Source organism: Pezoporus wallicus, unplaced genomic scaffold (assembly GCF_028554395.1).
Source record: "Pezoporus wallicus isolate ANWC-B61680 ecotype Strahan unplaced genomic scaffold, APGP_CSIRO_Pwel_v1 contig_8824, whole genome shotgun sequence".
Lineage (NCBI taxonomy): Eukaryota > Metazoa > Chordata > Aves > Psittaciformes > Psittacidae > Pezoporus > Pezoporus wallicus.
The window spans coordinates 182,602-201,939 of record NW_026642442.1 but is presented as its reverse complement, the minus strand read 5'-3'; the positions used below and the strand labels follow the sequence as shown (position 1 = coordinate 201,939).

The 19,338-nt window shown below is 57.1% G+C and overlaps 2 protein-coding genes across 2 annotated transcripts in view; one reads left to right on the top strand and one right to left on the bottom strand.

Annotated features, from left to right (window-relative positions):
- Window positions 1–263: 263 nt before the first annotated feature.
- MRPL21 (mitochondrial ribosomal protein L21) lies at window positions 264–17,922 on the bottom strand. Its single transcript, XM_057430574.1, has 7 exons — window positions 17,859–17,922; window positions 15,779–15,839; window positions 11,688–11,773; window positions 8,156–8,319; window positions 6,661–6,713; window positions 1,326–1,429; window positions 264–408 (listed from the first exon to the last, which is right to left on the bottom strand). Exons 1-7 carry the CDS (start codon window positions 17,905–17,907, stop codon window positions 344–346), a joined length of 582 nt encoding a protein of 193 aa, XP_057286557.1. The 5' UTR covers window positions 17,908–17,922; the 3' UTR covers window positions 264–343.
- The window catches only part of IGHMBP2 (immunoglobulin mu DNA binding protein 2), a 31,867-nt gene continuing 30,426 nt past the window's right edge, over window positions 17,898–19,338 (top strand). The window contains exon 1 of the mRNA XM_057430554.1: window positions 17,898–18,031. Coding sequence (XP_057286537.1) covers window positions 17,958–18,031 — 74 coding nt within the window. The 5' untranslated portion in view covers window positions 17,898–17,957. The remainder of the gene's footprint in view (window positions 18,032–19,338) is intronic.

The window sequence follows — 19,338 nt, the reverse complement described above, 5'->3', positions numbered from 1 at the left end:
CTCTTCCACAACCAGGGAGCCCAGGGGATGCTTAAAACCCAGCTGAGAGCCTGGGCTCCTAAAGGACCCAGAGCTGGGCAGGCACAGGCATGTGTGGAGTGTGCCTGGGCGAGATGGAGCAGCTTGACAGCAGCCACGGATCTTACCTTGCTTACAACTGGCAAATAAGCACCGTCAAGGCTGAAGCAATGGTTTAGAACGTGTTTCATTGCTGGTTCAACAGCACACACAGAATTCCATCTCTGACAGCAACAAGCCAGAGCTTCCCAATGACAAGGCAGTTTTATTCCCATACATGCTGAAAGCAGGAGCAGAGCGAAGCCCCACATCACCCATCGCTCCGTCACGACAAGCAGGGGAAGATTTCGATGGTGTTGATCCGGAGGACGGTCTGTGGGTTCACAATGACTGGAAAAGAAAGGGAAGAGGTGAGGGCACAGCACAAAGGCACTGCACAGCCTTCAGAGGCTGGGACTGGCCAGGCTGGGATGGGTTCAGCGCTGTTTCATAAAGAAGGGTCATAACTTCCCTCTCAGTCATACACGAGAAGGGACAGACCCTTGGTGACCACGGGGATGCTGCCAAGTGAGCCCAGAGGAGGGCACGGAGCTGCTGCGAGGGCTGGAACAGCTCTGCCATGGAGCCAGGCTGAGAGAGCTGGGCTGGGGCAGCCTGGACAAGAGAAGGCTCCTGAAGGGGAGACCTGAGAGCAGCTCCAGTGCCTGAAGGGGCTGCAGGAAACCTGGAGAGGGGCTTGGGACAAGGGCCTGTAGGGACAGGCCAAGGGGAATGGCTTGAACCTGCCAGAGGGGAGACTGAGATGAGCTCTTAGGCAGAAGCTCTTCCCTGGGAGGGTGCTGAGGCGCTGGCACAGGGTGCCCAGAGAAGCTGTGGCTGCCCCATCCCTGGCAGTGCTCAAGGCCAGGTTGGACACAGGGGCTTGGAGCAAGCTGCTCCAGTGGAAGGTGAACAAGTTCCCTGCCCCAGGCACCACTCCTGGGTCAGGGTATTCCCCACCTCCCAGGTCCAGGCACAGATCAGCAGGGAAGCAAGGCCTGTGCCCTGTTCTCCATGCTCTGTGCCCCATGCCCTGTTCTCCATGCTTTGTGCCCCATGCCCTGTTCTCCATGCTCTGTACCCCATGCTTGTGCCCCATGCCCTGTGCCCCATGCCCCACGCCCCGTGCCCCATGCCCTGTGCCCCATGCCCTGTGCCCCATGCCCCACGCCCCGTGCCCCATGCCCTGTTCCCCATGCCCTGTGCCCCATGCCTCGTGCCCTGTTCTCCATGCCCCGTGCCCCATGCCCCACGCTCTGTGTTCTTACTTTGGGTCCTTTGGTAGTTGCGCTTCTTCCGAAAGCGCATGTTGATTTTGGGCCACGACTCCGTCTTCTCGATCACTGTGGCCTCCACACGCACCAGCTCCTTCCTGAGAAACACAACATTTCATAGAACCATAGAGCAGCCGGGGCTGGAAAGGACCTTAAGATCATCCAGTTCCAACCCCCTGCCATGGGCAGGGACACCTCACACTAAACCATGGCACCCAAGGCCTCGTCCAACCTGGCCTTGAACACTGCCAGGGATGGAGCATTCACAACGTCCCTGGGCAACCCATTCCAGTGCCTCAGCACCCTCACAGGAAAGAATTTCCTCCTTAGATCCAATCTAAACTTCCCCTGTTTCAGTTTGAACCCGTTACCCCTTGTCCTGTCACTACAGTCCCTAATGAAGAGTCCCTCCCCAGCATCCCTGTAGGCCCCCTTCAGACACTGGAAGCTGCTCTGAGGTCTCCCCGCAGCCTTCTCTTCTCCAGGCTGAACAGCCCCAACTTTCTCAGCCTGTCTTCATACAGGAGCTGCTCCAGTCCCTGAGCATCCTCGTGGCCTCCTCTGGACTTCTTCCAACAGCTCCTTTTTACATGTCCTTTTTACATGTCCTTTTTACGTTGAGCACCCCGGTAATGACTGACCCCCTCCTGCCATGCAGGAGCAGGTCCCTGGGGTCAGAGACCTCCCAGAGCCCCCCTCCACAGCAGCTCCAAAGGGAACCCGGCAGCTCGCTGGCTCAGTGCTCAAGCCCGCCCGCCCCACGGTGCTGTGGGGGGATCAGGCAAGCAGCGTGCCAGGCTGCCACGGCACGGGGAGATCAGAAACAGCCACGGGGCAGCAGGAGCAGGAACCTGCAGGAACCTGCCCTGTTTCAGCAGGAGAAATGCCCCTGGCACCTTCACGCGGCACCTTGTGCGTCCAGCTCTGCCTGCGCTGCAGGTTAAACACACCCGGGACACCCCCACCGTGCTGGTCAGCACAGAACCCCTTCCTCCTTCTCTAAGGCATCACAGAGCTGGAAGAGCCTCCTCTCCTCGCTCCCCTGAGTGAGCCCTGGCAATGTCCTGGCGACAGACGGAGGCACCGCTGCCGGCTGCACCCAGTCCTCTCCTCCCGCCCGCTCTCCTGCCTCCCGCTCCTGCTCCGAGCTCCTTGCTCACCCCAAACCAGAGCAGGAGCCAGGCACTGGCTCCTGGGGGAGCTCAGGCCGAGCGCTGCGACCGCTCCATCACCCACAGCATTTCGACATCCCGCTTGGCACAAGGAAGCTCTCAGCAAGCAAACATCCTCCCTCGCCCAGGACGGAGATGAAACAGCCTGTAGCGCCTTCACAGGTAAGATCACGGAGTAGCTGGTCCCCGCACATCACCTGATGGACACACACACGTGCACACTGCTCCTGCCCACCCGGGGACCCTGCCCAGCAACCAGAGGAGGATGAAGAAGAGCGCTGGGATTTCCAGCTGCTCCTTGCTACTGCTGAACCCAGGACAACAGCAGAGCTGGAAACTGAGGTGGGCTGGAGGACCCCGACCTCTCTGCACAGCAGCCCCCCTTTGGGGAGGGAACTGCTTCCAGACAGGAGCCACACTAAAGCTTTGGCAAGCTGGTTTTAACCAAGGGCCCCAAGGGAGGAGGACGAGGCACTCTTCCATGCAGCATCCCTGCAGAGCACCATTAAACCCATCAGCGTGAGAGGAGCCGAGAGGAAGAACGTTTCCCTGACAAGCACTCAGCCTGCACGCAAAGGGGACAGAGGGGAGAGCCCAGCTGGCCCAGCAGGAGGCACCCAGAGCTTCCCCATCTCCTCTGGCTGCGCTGTTTCAGATGGAACCTGTCAGGGAGGGGAGGACAGGCAGAGGACGGACGGATGCGCGTGCGTTTAGCGAGCAGCCCAGAGGAAAGAGACACAAGGCAGTGCCTGGCGGAGCCTGACGTGCCACCATCCATCCACATCCAGCACCACCGAGACGCAGAGCCAGCGTGCGCGCGAGGACACGCAGCAGAGACGGAGCTGCACCCCAGGGCTGGCCCTGCTTCACCCCGGAATGAGGGAGCTCCACTGCCATAATCCACAGAGTGGTTTGGGTTGGGAGGGACCTTTAAAGACGATCCAGGTCCAACCCTGGCCACGGCAGGGACCCCTTCAGTGTCTGATTCCTTCCGTGCCTGATTCCTGCCCACTGGAGGGGAAGCTGCACTCCAGGCCCGGGCTGTAGAGGCACGTCAGAAACTCCTGAATGGATCACATGGGAAAACTGGGAAGTGGCCAGGCCAGAGGTGACTCGGTCACTGAGGTCTGCTCTCAGAAGAGCCAGGCTTTGCAGCAGCACAGCCACGCTGTGCCTGCCCCAGAGCTGCCCTGGCCTGCAGCCACAGCAGGAACACGGACACACGCCTGCAGACAAGGGTCCCCCGTGTCCTGTCCATGCTGATGTGCTTTAGAGCAAACCTTTAAGGGTATCGATGCAGCTGAGTACCCAAGCACGGCTTCACTCTGCAAGTCAAAGTTCAAGGCCAAGGGGCCCTGGTGAGTCCTTCCCTGCTGCACAAAGCCCCAGGACCTGCTGGTGGAGGGGCTGAAGCACAGCAGGAGCCAACTCGCTGGTGAAGTGCATCCAAACAGGAAAGTTCTCAGCAAAACAGAGCCCAAGGAACAAGCAAATCTTTATCAAATGGTTTTGGTATGAGTGGAATGCCCATAAAAACAAAGGGGGGTCACACATTTCCCAGAGCCCGACAGAGCCAGGCCCGTGCCTTCAGCAGCAGAACGTTCCATGACAAAGCACATCCACCAGGTTTTAGCAGGAGGCACGAAACATTCACACTGAAACCTCACAGGTTTGTTGGCTCCGAGCTGCTGTCATTAAGCAGTGAAAAAGATCCAGGATGTGGGCAACCTACAGCCCCGAAGGGCAATAACTACAGCTGACAGCTCACTCCTGCAGGAAGTAACTGGGAAAGGAACAGGTCCAGGGCCCTTTGGCATTTCCACTGCATGGGCAGGTAGCAGGAGAAAGCAAGGCTCACCCAGAGGAAAACCCTCCATCAGCTGCACTTGGTCTAGAAATAAGCTAAATCCCAGCCTGGTTGGTGCTGGAAGGGACCTTAAAGCCCATCCAGTTCCACCCCCTGCCACAGGCAGGGACACCTTCCACTGGAGCAGCTGGCTCCAAGCCCCGTCTCATAGAGGCACCATTCGTTTCCCTCAGGTCCAGACCAGGTAAGGGGGCTCAAGGGCCTCAAATGCCAACCTGCCCGAGGTTGTGCTCCCTTCTAATCACAGCTCTACAGCGCACAGTTGAGTCCACAGCTCCACGGGGTACAAGTGCCCCTTGTGCCCATGGCCCGGGCAGTGGGTCCCCTGCACACACACAGACCCCAGCAGATTCCAAAGCAGGAGCCAGCCCCAGGTTCCCCGAGCAGCCTCTGCCTCGCAGATGGGCTCTGCTGCACTGCTGGGCTTTGCGAGGCTTCAGAAGTGGCATCCTGGGAGGCACCCGACTGCGACAGCAAATTAAACCATGACCACGTGTCCAGAGCAGGACAAGTTCCTGCCCGCCTGCGAGGCTGAGGCTGAGGCTGAGCCGGGAGCGCAGCTGGGATCCATCTCACACAGACCTGGTGCAAGCAGCCCCTGATGATGGGGAGAGTTTTAAACGGACAGAAAACCTCCGTTCACATCCCACCTCTGACCTCCCCTCACGGTGCCTGTGGTTCAGGCACAACTGGGGATGGGCTGAAAGAACTGCAGCCCGCGTTGCCTGGGACGGGCTGGGCCCTGCTGTCCCCTCCTCAGCCTGTACCAGGCAGCTCAGGGGGAGGATGGCACCTCCCCAGCAGCCTCCTCCTCCTCCTCCCACTGCTCTTCCTCTGCCAAAGGTACTGGAGGTCCAGCTAACGCTGCAGATGGGCGGTTGGGCTGCTCCAAGGATCTGACAGCACGCTCCACACGCAGAGCACCTGCAGGAGCCAGGCAGCTGGTTTTCCTCCTGCCCCACGGCGACCAGGGCTCAGGCCACAGGCCAAGGCCAGCACACAGATGGAGAGCTGTGAAGAACCACCCCAAAGCCACCGGTTAAGGGAGCTGGGTGAAGGATGGTGCTCCTCAACTGCCTGCCATGGCACAGCCCCGCCTGAGAGCTTGGCCTCTTGCATTTCTGCAACGATGGCACTTCCAGTCCTAATGATGAGATTCCCCATCCTCAAACCTTCCCCAAGGGCAGGATCTGGCAATAACCCAAAGACTCCTGATGATGCTATCCCCGATCTATTTGCAGTACTGCTAAAAGGACTGCCAGCCCTCAAAACCCTGCTTAGCACAGGGAACCATGGCAGGAACCACCAGTGCAACTGAAGTCCCGTTACCCACTGTACAAACACATGTCAACCGACCCTTAAGTACCCCATAAAGCACTCACAAGTGAAACCAATCAAACCACGTGGCATTTCTAACCAGGAAATAGTTGAGATGTACAAGTTCCTCCTGATCTGACCTGCAACCACCACAAAGGAATTCTCAGATGCAAAGTTCTTCTGCATCCGACCGTCCTCTGCCAGAGCTGCTGCAGTTCAAGCTGAATCCTAACCGTGTGGGTCAGCCTGCAACCACACCACAGGAGGGCTGCCAGGTACTTCGAGCATCTGCAACCCACCTCGTTTTACCACTAAAACCTCTTGTCCTGGGGAAACCAGCTCATGGCTTTGGTTCTGGCCAGTGCCAGAGCTGCGCAGTAACACCCGGTCCACACACCACTTCCTTTGGGTAAAGACAAGGCTGAGGAACCAAGTGTTCTGCCAGGTTGTAGAGCAACTCCTACAGCACTGGGATGCAGATGGTGCCAAGGGGTCAACTCCTCCTCCCCAGCTCTGCTAGACTAGGGGACTGGGAGAACTCTGAAATGAAGATTAAAGCCTGCTGGGTTAAGACAAGGGCGAAAGGAAATGGGTTGAAAAACCCGAGTCAAATTAAGGGTTGGGAAAGGGTTTCTGGGTTATTCCAAGATGACTATCACCAGAATTAGAGTGAGGGAGTAAAGCTGTTGAGGAGCAAGATTTACTACCAGTTTGTGCAAGGGTTACACCATGAGGGAAAGATCCAACCCAGCAGAGGTGAATATCCTGCAGTTACCTTAGGAAAGGGCACTGCTGCTCTACCCTGGCACTGTGGCAATGGTTTATCGGTGTTCTCTCAAAGGCCACAGGGCTGGGATAAAGCTTGTGCTGATAAATCCAGGCCTCTCCTCAGCTTCAGGAACCGCAGGAGCCCTGAAGCTACAATTAAGTGTAAGCATTGCCTTGTGGACAGTGCTCAGATGAGACAGCTTACCCCAGCAGCGGCCTTCCGATAAGCGTGAAGTCGTCAGCACCAACCAGCAGAACCTATGGAAGACAAAGCAGGCATCTATCACTGCTCATGGTGCCAGCAGACAGCACCTTCCAAGCCTGCAGGCACCAGAGAGGAGTCAAACTGCTTCAGACGAGGGCTTTGTGCAGTTCAACCTGACACTTGGGACGTGGGAAAGGCAGCAAGGAGGCAAGGCACACTCATGAAACAGCCTTCCAGAGAGCTCAGCCCACCAAAGCCTGCTGTAGAAGTATCTTGCCCGCTGATCAGAACACACTGAACCTTCCTGTTCTGGCTCGCCACCAGTTGTAAAAGAGACAGAAAGGGAAGAAGAAGAATAACATGCCTTGTGTGGGACCTGAATGAACGGCAGCTCCTAAAATCATTGGAGTTTTATAGCGATTGTTAACGTAAACCCAGTAGGGAAACACATTCCTCATGCTCCTCCAGGAGACCTCAAGATGGGCAATAAGGAAATGACTGGCTTGGGGGATTCACCACACCAGGGAGCAGAGGTTCAGCACATTCAGCCACTCGCCTCTCTAAAGGACCAGGCAGGGTAACGGGGAGGCTACAGTGAGAAGAGGCAGCATTTCTTGCAGGCTGCCTCCTTCCCCACCCTGACTGATGGCAGCAGCTACAAGCAACACAAATGGTTATGAAATGTTCTGACTTCTGGTTTAGACAGATCCATGCCAATGAAATCCCCAAAGGGTTATGCTCGTAGGGCAGGTTTTTCCCCTTCACTCCCATGTATTCCTAGCTGGCTACTCCATGCAGGTCGCTCCTCTCTATTGTATACGAGGATGCAGGACACAGCCCAAAAAGCTGCCCCCAGACTGGACCTCAGAGGAGTGCATGAGCAGACAGTGCCCAGCTCTGCTTGGCTCAAACCATCACAACTGACATTAAGATGAAGCCAGCTTCATAATCTTTCAGTTAAGAGCTGAATTAATGAGCCTCACAAGTTCCTACCAGTTAACACGGGTGAAGAGGCTGAACTGCATCTTGGCAGCTCTCCCCTCCATGCACCATCCCTCTCCCTCCACCCAGCACACTCAGTGTGATAAGGATCTAGCTCAGCACGGAGCAGGGCTGGTCCCTCTGGGAGCTCTGCAGCGTTTCGGGTGCTGGGAGCCTCGAGGTAAACACAGGCTTCAGCTGCCTCTCTAGAAACAACAACTGCCACCTTCCTGGTTTGATGAAGTCAGTGCAATGAAAATCCGTCTCCTAAGAGTCTGGCAGGATCCATTCCAGCCCTGCTCCATAGAAACCACAGCAACAGCCTCACTAACAGGAGCTGGAGCAAACCTGAGGCAAAGCAAGCGCCTGGACTGAAGAGACATCCAACAGGAGCTCTTCAGGAGGGCTTCAAGACCCAGCCCCGGCTCTTGCCTCAGGGGATGCTGGCAGCAGCCAGCCCTGGCCCCATGCACAGCACGGCCCCACAGGCACGGCGGCCCCACGGGCGCATCACCTTTTCCATGCGGATGCGGTCGCCACACTCGGCCTCCAGCACGTTGTCCATCATGATGAGGTCCTCACTGGTGACCTTCCACTGCTTGCTGGCGAAGTGCACGACGGCGAAGAGGCGCCCGTAGCGCCGCGCTGCGATCAGCCCGTTCACCCGCCGGACCAGCTCTGTGGGCACACGGCAGGGAGGGGGATCAGGGGCCTCAGCAAGGGCTCTGCAGAGCTCATGCAGCTGCGGGGCTCTCCCACCGAAGCTCTCCTCCGCTGGGATCCTCCCGTGAGGATCAACGGCAATGCTGCTCCCTTCCATGAGCTTAAGGAGCTGTTTGTACTTAGGTGGCAAACCCACACATCAGTGAACAGCCAGCACCCAGTAACACACTGGGAAGGCAGCCCAGCTACACTGCTGACTGCTCAGCCCCACTTTTCTTGGGACTTTGGACAGGGGCCTGCAGGGACAGGCCAAGGGGAATGGCTTGAACCTGCCCGAGGGGAGACTGAGATGAGCTCTGAGGCAGAAGCTCTTCCCTGTGAGGGTGCTGAGGCGCTGGCACAGGGTGCCCAGAGAAGCTGTGGCTGCCCCATCCCTGGCAGTGCTCAAGGGCAGGTTGAACACAGGGGCTTGGAGCAAGCTGCTCCAGTGGAAGGGGTTGGGGTTGGAGCTGGAGGAGCTTTGAGGTCCCTTCAACCCAAAGCACTCTGGGATTCCATAATTCTCAGGCATCCTCAACCACTGTATTCTGCCATAAAGCACTCCTGAAAAGAGCCCTTTCCTGTGCATCCTGCACTCGGAGGGCAGCTCCTCTCCACTCCCAAGCCACATGCAGAAGGCCCAGAGCTCTGAAAACCATGTAAGGCATGCAGGAACATCAGGAGAGCTTGGCAAAGCACACAGGAGAGAGCTCCAGCTTGCTAACGAGGCCTGGCCTGAGAACAGGGACCTGCAGCACAGCCAAGAGAAACCTTCACCCCCTCCTTCCCAGAAAATCCTTTCCCATCTATCTGCAGAGCAGGTACAAACCCCAGGCCCAGGGCCTGGACATGAACAGGCTCCATTTACTGTCATCAGCTTCCAGTGCACTGCAGCCAAACCCAATTTTTATGGGCGTATCAAAAGGTATTGCTTAACAAGTGCCATTCCCAGGCACAGAGCAGCAGTTTTCAACTCCCTGGAGCTGGGCAGGAGCTGCAACTTTTCTGTAACTGGAAAACTTGTATTTTCCTCATTGTCATCAAAAGCAGCTGAATCATTTTTTCTTGGAACATAAAGAGCACAACATCCATCTGGGACAGACAGGAATTCAGTCAGGCCAACCCAGCCCTCCCAGGAACACCCCCAGTGCCCAGCTCCAGCCCAGCAGACACAAACCATTGAAGGCAGAGGTAAGGAGAGAACTGATCAGCAAGGCAGCAGTTGCTGCAGCCCTCACTGTGCTGGAGAGTTCAGCTCTGCATCACTGGAACTGTCCCATGCGTGCTCTTCTCTGATTCACAGCAATCCATCCCATGAAGTCCAGAGAAGACCCACAACCCCTTCTCCCTGCTATGCCCTCACCTGCACAACGGGCACAATCCGTTCCTCCAGCGCTGCTGACATGGGCCTATCACTGTCCTGTGGGCAACATTTCAGACTCGTAGCAAAGCCCTGCAGGGTGATGCTCTGACAGGGGTATTGCCTTGTCCAATTCCATCTTTCTCATCTTTTGTAACCAGAAAAGGTTTTCTCCACTGCACTGGGGCTCTCAAGTGGTCGATCCCTCTTCCAAACCCCTCCAGTGACAGGGAACATCAAGTGATGTCCCCATTTAGTTGCAGCACATTTGTGTCTTGGCACCATGTGGAGTGACCCTTCCTGAGATACCCACGGCTGCTTCCACAGCCAACAGGAAAACAGAAGGCAGGATTCAGATGCTCAGTGCTGTTTGCTCTGGTTGAGCACAGCAGGAGACAATGATGCAAGCTCATGAGCAGCAGGAGGTTACAAGGCACAGAAATCACAGCAGCCCCAGGGATCCCATTGGAGTTAATCAAGGAACATGGGACCCTGTTCACCACAGGGCTCCAGTGAACCAAACTGAGCAGTGCATGGTTCACCACTGGGTCAAAGCATGCTCAGGGACACTCATTTGTCACTTGAGCAATCCCAGGAGCACAAAGGAGATAAAGAGCAGGATGAAAAAGAGCCAGAGAGGAGACCTGGAGCAGGAGGATGTCTCCATTGTGCATCCCTTGGTTGTGAACACACTTCAGCCAGGCGAAGGGACACTGCACAAGGGTGGACACAGCCCAGCAGCTCTCCTCTCACTCTGTCCTTGCAAATAAGCTCCTCTCCTTTACTTCCCCCACCTAAAGCCAAGCAGCCAGGCTCCTCTCACAGCCCTCCCCGAGGCTAAGGTGAGGCAGGAACACTGCCAGCTCCGGAGCACCCCAGCTCAGTGCCTGTGTGGAGCACACAACAGCCCACTGCCACCCCCAGCAGCTGGGAAGAACTCACCCTCTGGGGCTCGTTACTGCTCAGTGCTGAGGCACATCCATGTGTGCTGGCTGCCCACCACCAGCCCCGGCACCATGACAGAGCCCCACCTGGCCGATACAGACACATGAACCTTCTCTGTGTCTGCTGCTCACATCCCACTGCCAGGGAATGCTGTGTCCCCTTACAGGAGGACCGCTGACACGTCCTGGTGAGGCTAAGCAAGGAGGATGGTTGCTAAAGAGCCACAGGCACTTCACTGCCTGCTGCTGTCTGGTCCCTGTGCTCCCTTCAGGACCACCGCTGGCTGCATTCCACCGCCCTTACTAGATGTGGGGCCAACACACGCTGGATGTAAGGAAGCAGTTCTTCCCAGTGAGGACCTGGACAGGCTGCCCACAGAGGTTCTAAATGCCCCATCCCTGGCAGTGCTCAAGGCCAGGCTGGACAGAGCCTTGGGTGACACGGTCTGGTGTGAGGCATTCCTGCCTATGGCAGGGGTTGAAACTGGACGATCTTAAGGTCCTTTCCAACCCAAACCAGTCCCTGATGCTATGACTCTAACATCACGTTCACTAACGTCACGTCACTGCCCAGCTGCTCACTGCCTTATGTCCCACCTCTGCAGCTCTGCCCTGTGCCCACCATCCAACTGCTTCTGCTGGCACCCGTGTTCTGGTTGATGCACTAAAATACACCAGCCCCCTCTGTGCCCACCATCCAACTGCTGGTGCTGGCTGCAGCTTTTCCATTTAGCCATTAAAGGAAGAATAAATGTTTTCTCTTGTCCAAAAGGCTTGGTGCATGTTTTGGAGAGCAACACGTCACACCACATTCCTCTGGGAATGTTACAAGCTGGCATCAACTAAGGAGACCTCATCTTCTACCCAAATCTCCAACACCAGTGCCTGGAGCGCAGGTCCAGTGACACTAACACACATGAGAAATGAGACAAAACCATGAACAGAAACTGGCTCCAATCATTGAAGACATTCCCACCCAATGAGGCCACCAGTGGCAATACCGGCGTGCTAGTCTGCACTTGGAGACGCGAGACCTTTACCTGCATGATACTTTGCTTCTTCTACTGGATCTGGGAGTTTCACTTCGGGCCATGGGGGTGAAGACAGAGAGGTTTTACCAACAAGCCTGTGAATGATAAGGTAAAATTCACTTGTAGCAAGCAGGTACTGTCAAGAGATGTAAAACACGAAGAGAGGGAGAAGGGTGACAGAAGATGGAGGTGGAACAGAAAGAGGTTTTCCCCTGGGGGAGCAGAAGTTGTACAGGAGACGAGGACTTATCAGGATGAAAGAGCCAGCCCAAGGTCTTCTTGGGCCAGAGGCAATTCCCCAGGGATCATTTCCCCCTGCAGCAGCTCATGAGCAAGCAGAGGTTTCCTGTTCCAGCCCTGGGCGCTATGGACAGGGGTGGCAGGCAAGGCGAAAGCCATGTTACCTCCTAGGATCCAACGGAGGACCCTGGCTAAGGCAAAGTCCCCAGACCTTCCTCCCAGCACCAGGCAAAAGCACTCAGCAGGACAAGAAACGCAGCAGCCCACAGCAGAAGCCTCTTCAGAAGCAGGCAGGAAACACTTGGTCTCATTCCCGAGTTCAACCTCCAAATGCTCGACCACAGAGTGCCTGCTCCCAGGGCTTAATGTCACTTGGGTCCACCATGAGCTGCAGCAGGCTCTAACAAACAGGGATGAATGCCTCAGTGCTTGCTTTGCTTTACTCCCATCCTGACACCAAATTCAGTCTGGAGAATGGATTTAACTTTTCCCCCCCTTTTTTTCTCCTTCACACTTCAGGATGTTACTGAAATAGTTGAAACCCAAGGAAGAAACAGATTGAAAGTTAACTGAAAATGCTTCCTGCAGGCTGTTAGCCCTTGCTCCTGCGCTGCACACCCATCTCCAGGTGGATGTGCTGGTGGGGATCAAGCTCAGCGACCACCGTGACATTCCAGGATGGGATCTATCACCAACTCTGTGCAAACAGACCCACCTTAAGCCTCGCTTACAGCTCAGATTTAGACCAAAGGCTCTAGTGACTCTTTCCCAGGTATAGCTACAAGTTACCTCCCTTGAAGCAGTGAGGCTGAGCAGGGCAATGCTCCTCAAACCACTTCAGCCCAGGCACAGAACCCTGCAGCTCCCGGTGGTGCAGAGCATCCGGAGGCAGGACCGTGCCTTTGACTGGGAAGGAGGAAATGAGCATCCCGAAAGCAGCCCCAGCTACGCCTCAATGACTCACAGCATCCTTTCTGCCTCTATTCTGTGAAGCTCTTCTCTGTTAAATAGAGTTTAGAGAGGGTCTTAAGAACACAGCTGGGTTCTTTACAGGAGCGTTCAGAGGCTGCTCTTCCTTTGTCACTTACAGCTGCATTCCCTGAATGGCAGCAGTGACGGCTTCTCCCACCCCCAGAGCACTCAGCATCTACCACCACACACACTGAGCCCCAAAGCCTCTCCTGTGCCATTACATCTGTCTATGAGAGCCCCACACCAGGGAGGGACCAGCAGAGGCACTAACAGGACTTCTCAGCCCCACGCCTATCTGTCCAGGCTGACCACAGCAGGGAACGTGCTCTCATCCAAGCACAAGCCCTCATCCAAGCACAAGCAGCATTCCTCAGGATGATTTTGAGCCCCAAGATATTTTGCTAAAAGGTGCAAATTAAATCCTTGTTCTTGGAAGGGAAGCTCTGGCTGCTGTGGCAGAGAACTGCTTTAATAACTGCTCTTGTCCTGTCCTGCTGGGACAGGAGCTTCTCCATTTCAAGACACTGCATCACTCCCTGAAGACCTCCATGGGGATCAGCCCAGGGGACTCCTGAGCATCACAGACATGTTCAGCACTGATACAATCACAGGAGCAACAGCTCAAACCCCACCAGTGCCTGAATGACAAACTGTGCAGAAGACACCTGATGCCTGCTCCACCTCCTTTACTGACATGTTGCTCTCTTGCTTCCTGGGAACAGAACGTGGCTGTCACAACATGCAACTCCTCCAGCACAGTGCATAAAGCAGGGCTTGAAGGCAAGCTGCCCACAGCACAGACACCAGATGAGGACTGAAAGCTGGCAGGGGTGTTTCAGCTAGCATCCAGCAACAGGTTTCATCCACTCTCATGGTGGGCTCGTTCTGCTTTCCTCAAGGTTATCACTGGGAGGGATCCGCTGCCTCAGGCTGAACCAGCTCCTGGCCGCCTCAAGCCCTGTGCAGTCAGTCCCAAGACGTCCATTCACTTGCACACTCTGCCTTCCTTGACAGACAACACAATCATAAGAGCCCCATTTAAAACCACAACTAACATGCCCCAATGTGCCCCAGGGTGTTAATGCAGAGATGAAACACTTCGTGAAGCTCACAGTGCGAGGCTGAGATGAAAAATGCCAATGCCACTGGCTTGTAATGAGCTGGCTTTCAGGACCTCCAGCACAAGGAGCAACCAGGAGGACCAGAGGCAGCAGTGTGCACCTCTGCAGCACTCAATCACCCCAAGAGATGCCAAATGCCTTTACTCAGAGAGACGCATAACCAAAAGGTATCAGATTATAGTTCCTTATAATCGAGAATCTATGCTGAAAAGATAACAGGTTTAAAGAGGGACATTCAGATGACCAGAGCAGTATCATTTCCTGCTATGTGGGGACAAAGGTGCTGCTCAGTGAACACCATCCCCACCCCACAGGGGAAGTGGAGAGTTCCCAGTGTGCTGAGATCCACACTTCCTATAAATAACACAGGATGTGCAAGCTGCCTAAAATACCCAGGGGAGAACGTGAACATGCCAGTGGAAGAGGCACAACGAGCCCAGCAGCACTCGTGTGTCATCCCTTTCCTCTGGCGTGCCCAGCAGCACCTCTCAGTGGGCTTTAATGCAACAGAAACTCAAAGCACTTGAGAGCAAGTGCCCAGCCATGAGCACCAAGGGTCTGTTGTGGAGTTCAGTGACTGTCACAGAGCACCAAGGGTCTGTTGTGGAGTTCGGTGACTGTCACAGAGCACCAAGGGTCTGTTGTGGAGTTCGGTGACTGTCACAGAGCACCAAGGGTCTGTTGTGGAGTTCAGTGACTGTCACAGAGCACCAAGGGTCTGTTGTGGAGTTCAGTGACTGTCACAGGGGCAGAGATCCAAACTGTGCTCCCACAGTGAGCACCAGTGGGAAGGGGTCACCCCACCAGCCTTCAGCAATGCAGCAGGAACAGCACACCTCAGTGGGAACCAGCACAGGAACAGCACACCTCAGTGGGAACCAGCACAGGAACCAGCACACCTCAGTGGGAACCAGCACAGGAACCAGCACACCTCAGTGGGAACCAGCACAGGAACAGCACACCTCAGTGGGAACCAGCACAGGAACAGCACACCTCAGTGGGAACCAGCACAGCTCACTGGGAATCAGCACAGGAACCAGCACACCTCAGTGGGAACCAGCATGGGAACCAGCATGGGAACCCGCACACCTCACTGGGAACCAGCACGGGAACCAGCACAGCTCACTGGGAACCAGCACAGGAACCAGCACAGCTCACTGGGAACCAGCACAGGAAGCTGTGCACCTCGTGCAGGAGCAGCACATCCCTCCCTGCTCTCCGCACTGCTGCAGTGTCCCCTCCTGGTCACGGCCGCAGCAGCAGCAGCAGCAGCACAGAGCACAGCTCGCCATGCGGTGCCATCCCAGCAGCGGGAACTGAACAGACACCAAGGAGCAGCTCCCAAAGGGCTGAACCAAACGGAGCTCGAGTCTCCTGTCACCACTGTGGGCAAGGACTGCAGGCAGAGGTGACCCTGAGGAGCAGATTACGTGCACCTAAACCGATGAGCATCAGCTGAAGCCCTTCCTGCAGCAACGCCCTGGCTCCAGTGGCTTCCCTGCTGTCTGCTATGGGCTGAGCCCATACTGCAGCCCCCTTCTCAGCAGAGGATCTAAACTCAGCTGCTTAATTTCACAGCCCAACAGAAGCATCCCTCTGGCAAAGGGGACTGAAGGGAGGCAGGGTCCAAAGCTCACTGGGAAGGAACAGCCTGATAAAGGGGACAGCCAAACCCCTTCCAAAGGCAAACCAAGCTGCCCTCCCACCCACCAAGGCAGGGCAGCATTCAACAGGGCAAAAAGGAAAGGAGGAAATCATTGACATTACCCTTGCTGTGGTGAGGAGCTCTGGGAACTCTGGTGCCGGACCGCAGAGGAAAGCAGGAAGGCTGAATGGGAGAGAGGGAAACAGTTAAAAGCAAGCAGCAACTGCTGGGTTTTAGTCCCTGGCGGGGCAGAACACAGTGATACTGAGGTGTCCCAGTGGGGTGGCACCACTCTTGTGCCTGTGAAAGCTTCCTTCAGTCTCATCATGGCAAAGATAAAGGGGGCAGCAAAATAAGACAGCAGTAAGGAAAAGAACCCATCAGTTGCGTGCAGCGCTGCAGGAGAGCAGGGCAAAGGCCTCCTGCTGCACACACACTTCTTTAGGGCGACGCTTCCACTCGACGCACCAGTTTAACAGGGGTACAGGCAGAGCATCCCCCTCTTTTGGCAGCAGCGTGACCAAAAGGCACTGCAGTGACCTGAAGGAACACTGGCGAGCACTCTTTTAACTCCAAGCATTAACTGATGCTGCCTGAAGGATCCCTTCCAGCCTCTGGGCCCCCCCAAAGGGGAGGGAGCCATTGAAGAGCATTTCCCTGGTGGTTCTCAGCACCTCCTGCCAAGCCTTGCAAAGCTCCCACTCCGAAAAGCAAGGAGGAAGACAAAGCACACTGCCAGGGCCTGCAGCTCCCAGCAGGCACCCCCATGCCAAGGGGAACGTGGGCAATGGAAGAGTGGGGCAGGGTCAGCAGATGTGGGGTTAACACTCCTGTGCCCGGGGTTTCACCATCCCAAAGGTGCCTTTTCCTTCCAGACAGGAGTGGAGGAGCTGCACAGCTAAACAGGTAACAGTGGAGGGGGGAACTGAACGTATCCACGCTTTTCAGAGCTCTGTGCACATGTGGCAGCGTTCACCACACCAGTGAACCTGTGCTTCCACCCGCTGCACACCTGCCAAGAACGAGGGGCTTCCTGCAACTTCTGTTGCACTTTGAGAGAGGTTTGAGTTTTGGCAAGGAGCACGACCCACACACCATGAACTGGAAGAGTGAGATGAAGGGCTGAAAACACACGCTCGGGGATCTATCAAGCACAAACCTCATGAGGTTCAACAAGGCCAAGGGCAAAGTTCTGCCCCTTGGGTCAGGGCAATCCCCAGCACAAACACAGGCTGGGGGAGATGGGATGGAGCCTGAAGGACTTGGGCTGCTGGGTGAGGAGCAGCTCCCCATGACCCTGCTTCAGTGAGTGCTTGAGCCCAGACCCCCCCCCCCGTGTGCTGGGCTGCACCCCCAGAGCGTGAGCAGCAGCTCAGGGAGGGGATCCTGCCCCTCTGCTGCGTGAAGGGGAGACCTGAGAGCAGCTCCAGTGCCTGAAGGGGCTGCAGGAAACCTGGAGAGGGGCTTGGGACAAGGGATGGAGGGACAGGCCAAGGGGAATGGCTTGAACCTGCCCGAGGGGAGACTGAGCTGAGCTCTTAGGCAGAAGCTCTTCCCTGGGAGGGTGCTGAGGCGCTGGCACAGGGTGCCCAGAGAAGCTGTGGCTGCCCCATCCCTGGCAGTGCTCAAGGCCAGGTTGGACACAGGGGCTTGGAGCAAGCTGCTCCAGTGGAAGGGGTCCCTGCCCGTGGGATTGGAAGAGCTTTAAGGTCCCTTCCAACACAAACCAGGCTGGGTTCTGGGATGCTGTGACCCGCGTTATCTCAGCGATAACAACCCCTTCCTAGAGCAACGTGCTTAATAACACAGACCGTGCTCAGCTTCTCTGCAGGCCCATTCCCTTCTCCCCTACCCAAAGCCTGACGGACACAGGCACGAACCGGAGCTCCCAAAGTCAAACGGGCTCCAGCACCCCCTTGCAGGAGCCACGCTTCACCGAGAACCCAAACAGCACCGTGCCCAGCCGGGCCGGGGACGGAGGAGACGCTGGATCCGGACCCGCATCCACCTTTTCCACCGCCCCTCCGCGGCTCCCCGGGGCTGAGCCGGGATGGACCCGAGCGCTCCCCACGCAGCCTCCCCCGGCGTGCACAGACCGGGGCCCGCAGCACCGGAGGGGCCGCGGGGAGCCCGCGGTGTTCAAGCCGCCGGCGGTGACCCCCGCCCGGCCGCCTCCCTCCGCCCCGTCCCGTCCCTCCTCACCTGCCGCCCGCCGCCGGGCCCCGGCCGCCACCGCCGCCGCCGCCGCCATCGCGGTGACCCCGGCGGAAGCGGAAGGAGCGGGGGTGACGGAGCGGGGCCATGGCGGCCGAGGCGGCGGAGCGGCACCTGGAGCTGCTGCGGGAGGAGCGGGAGGCAGAGCTCGCCCAGAGCAGGTACCGCGGAGCGGGCGGGGGCCGCGCCGGGTCCCCGAGCCCCCCGTGCCCTCAGGCAGCCCCGAGCGGCTGCGGTGGGAACCGCGTGGAGCCCCGGGCCCGGCTTCACCTGCGGGAGCGGCAGGCACGGAAACACCGGGCGGGCTGCGTGGAAGGGAGCTCAGAGCTCCTCCAGCTCCAGCCCCAACCCCTTCCACCGGAGCAGCTTGCTCCGAGCCCCTGTGTCCAACCTGGCCTTGAGCACTGCCAGGGATGGGGCAGCCACAGCTTCTCTGGGCACCCTGTGCCAGCGCCTCAGCACCCTCCCAGGGAAGAGCTTCTGCCTCAGAGCTCAGCTCAGCCTCCCCTCGGGCAGGTTCAAGCCATTCCCCTTGTGTCCTCAGACGTGCCCTTAAGGGAGCTGCTGACTCACTCGTGTGGGAAAGCCGCTGTGCCCTATAGGAGATGCTGCACCCCTGTGTAACCAGCACGTCCCAGGAGGAAGCGCAGCCTGTCGGGCTGTCGCCGACAGGAGGTACCGCAGCACTCACTGCAGAGCACTCCCCAGTGGGAAGCGCACGCTCTCCGCCCTGCTGGAGTCACCCCGGAAGGGATCCCACCGCGCCTCACCCCTCAGGGCCTGCTGTCACCCGCAGGACCCCGGGGTGCTGGACCCTGCAGCCTCATCCAGCTTTGCCCTGGGGCTCAGACTGACCCCAGGTCCCGCCTGCCTCATGGGTTCAGAGTGCCAGGGAGGGCAGGGGTGTCTCCAGGTGCCCCTGGGTTATGTGTGGTCACGCTGGGGGCACAGACATCCCCGCTTGCGGTGCCAGTGAGACCTGCTCCTACCCAACCCCGAGTGCCCGGCCACAGGATGAGCTCATTCCACAGCTGAACGTCCTGCTCCCTCAGCTCCCTACAACTGGTCTGCACAGGACGCCAGCCAAGCTGGGGATGAAGGAGAATAAACCTGCTAAAGGGATTTCCCTTTCTGTATTGATCTATACCAAAACCAGACACTCCCTATCCCCCCAGAGCTGCTGCTGGCACTTTGTGCCGTGGTCACCTGTGGGCTGCAAGGCTGGGCAGCCACCCGTTAGGGTTGGGTGGGGGTCAGCACAGCTTCATGTGAGCAATGGCAGAGCTTCCATTTTAGTGCTTGTATCTATAGGACAGGACCCCGGTTATTCTCTCCTGGGCAGCTCCCTTCTCTCCACAGCCAGACAGGGGAGGAAAATACCACGAACAGACAATACCTCTTCTCCGGGCTCTGTGAGCATCACCCTGCTGCACAGAATAAGCCCATAGAAGCCAGTGTAGTTACATCA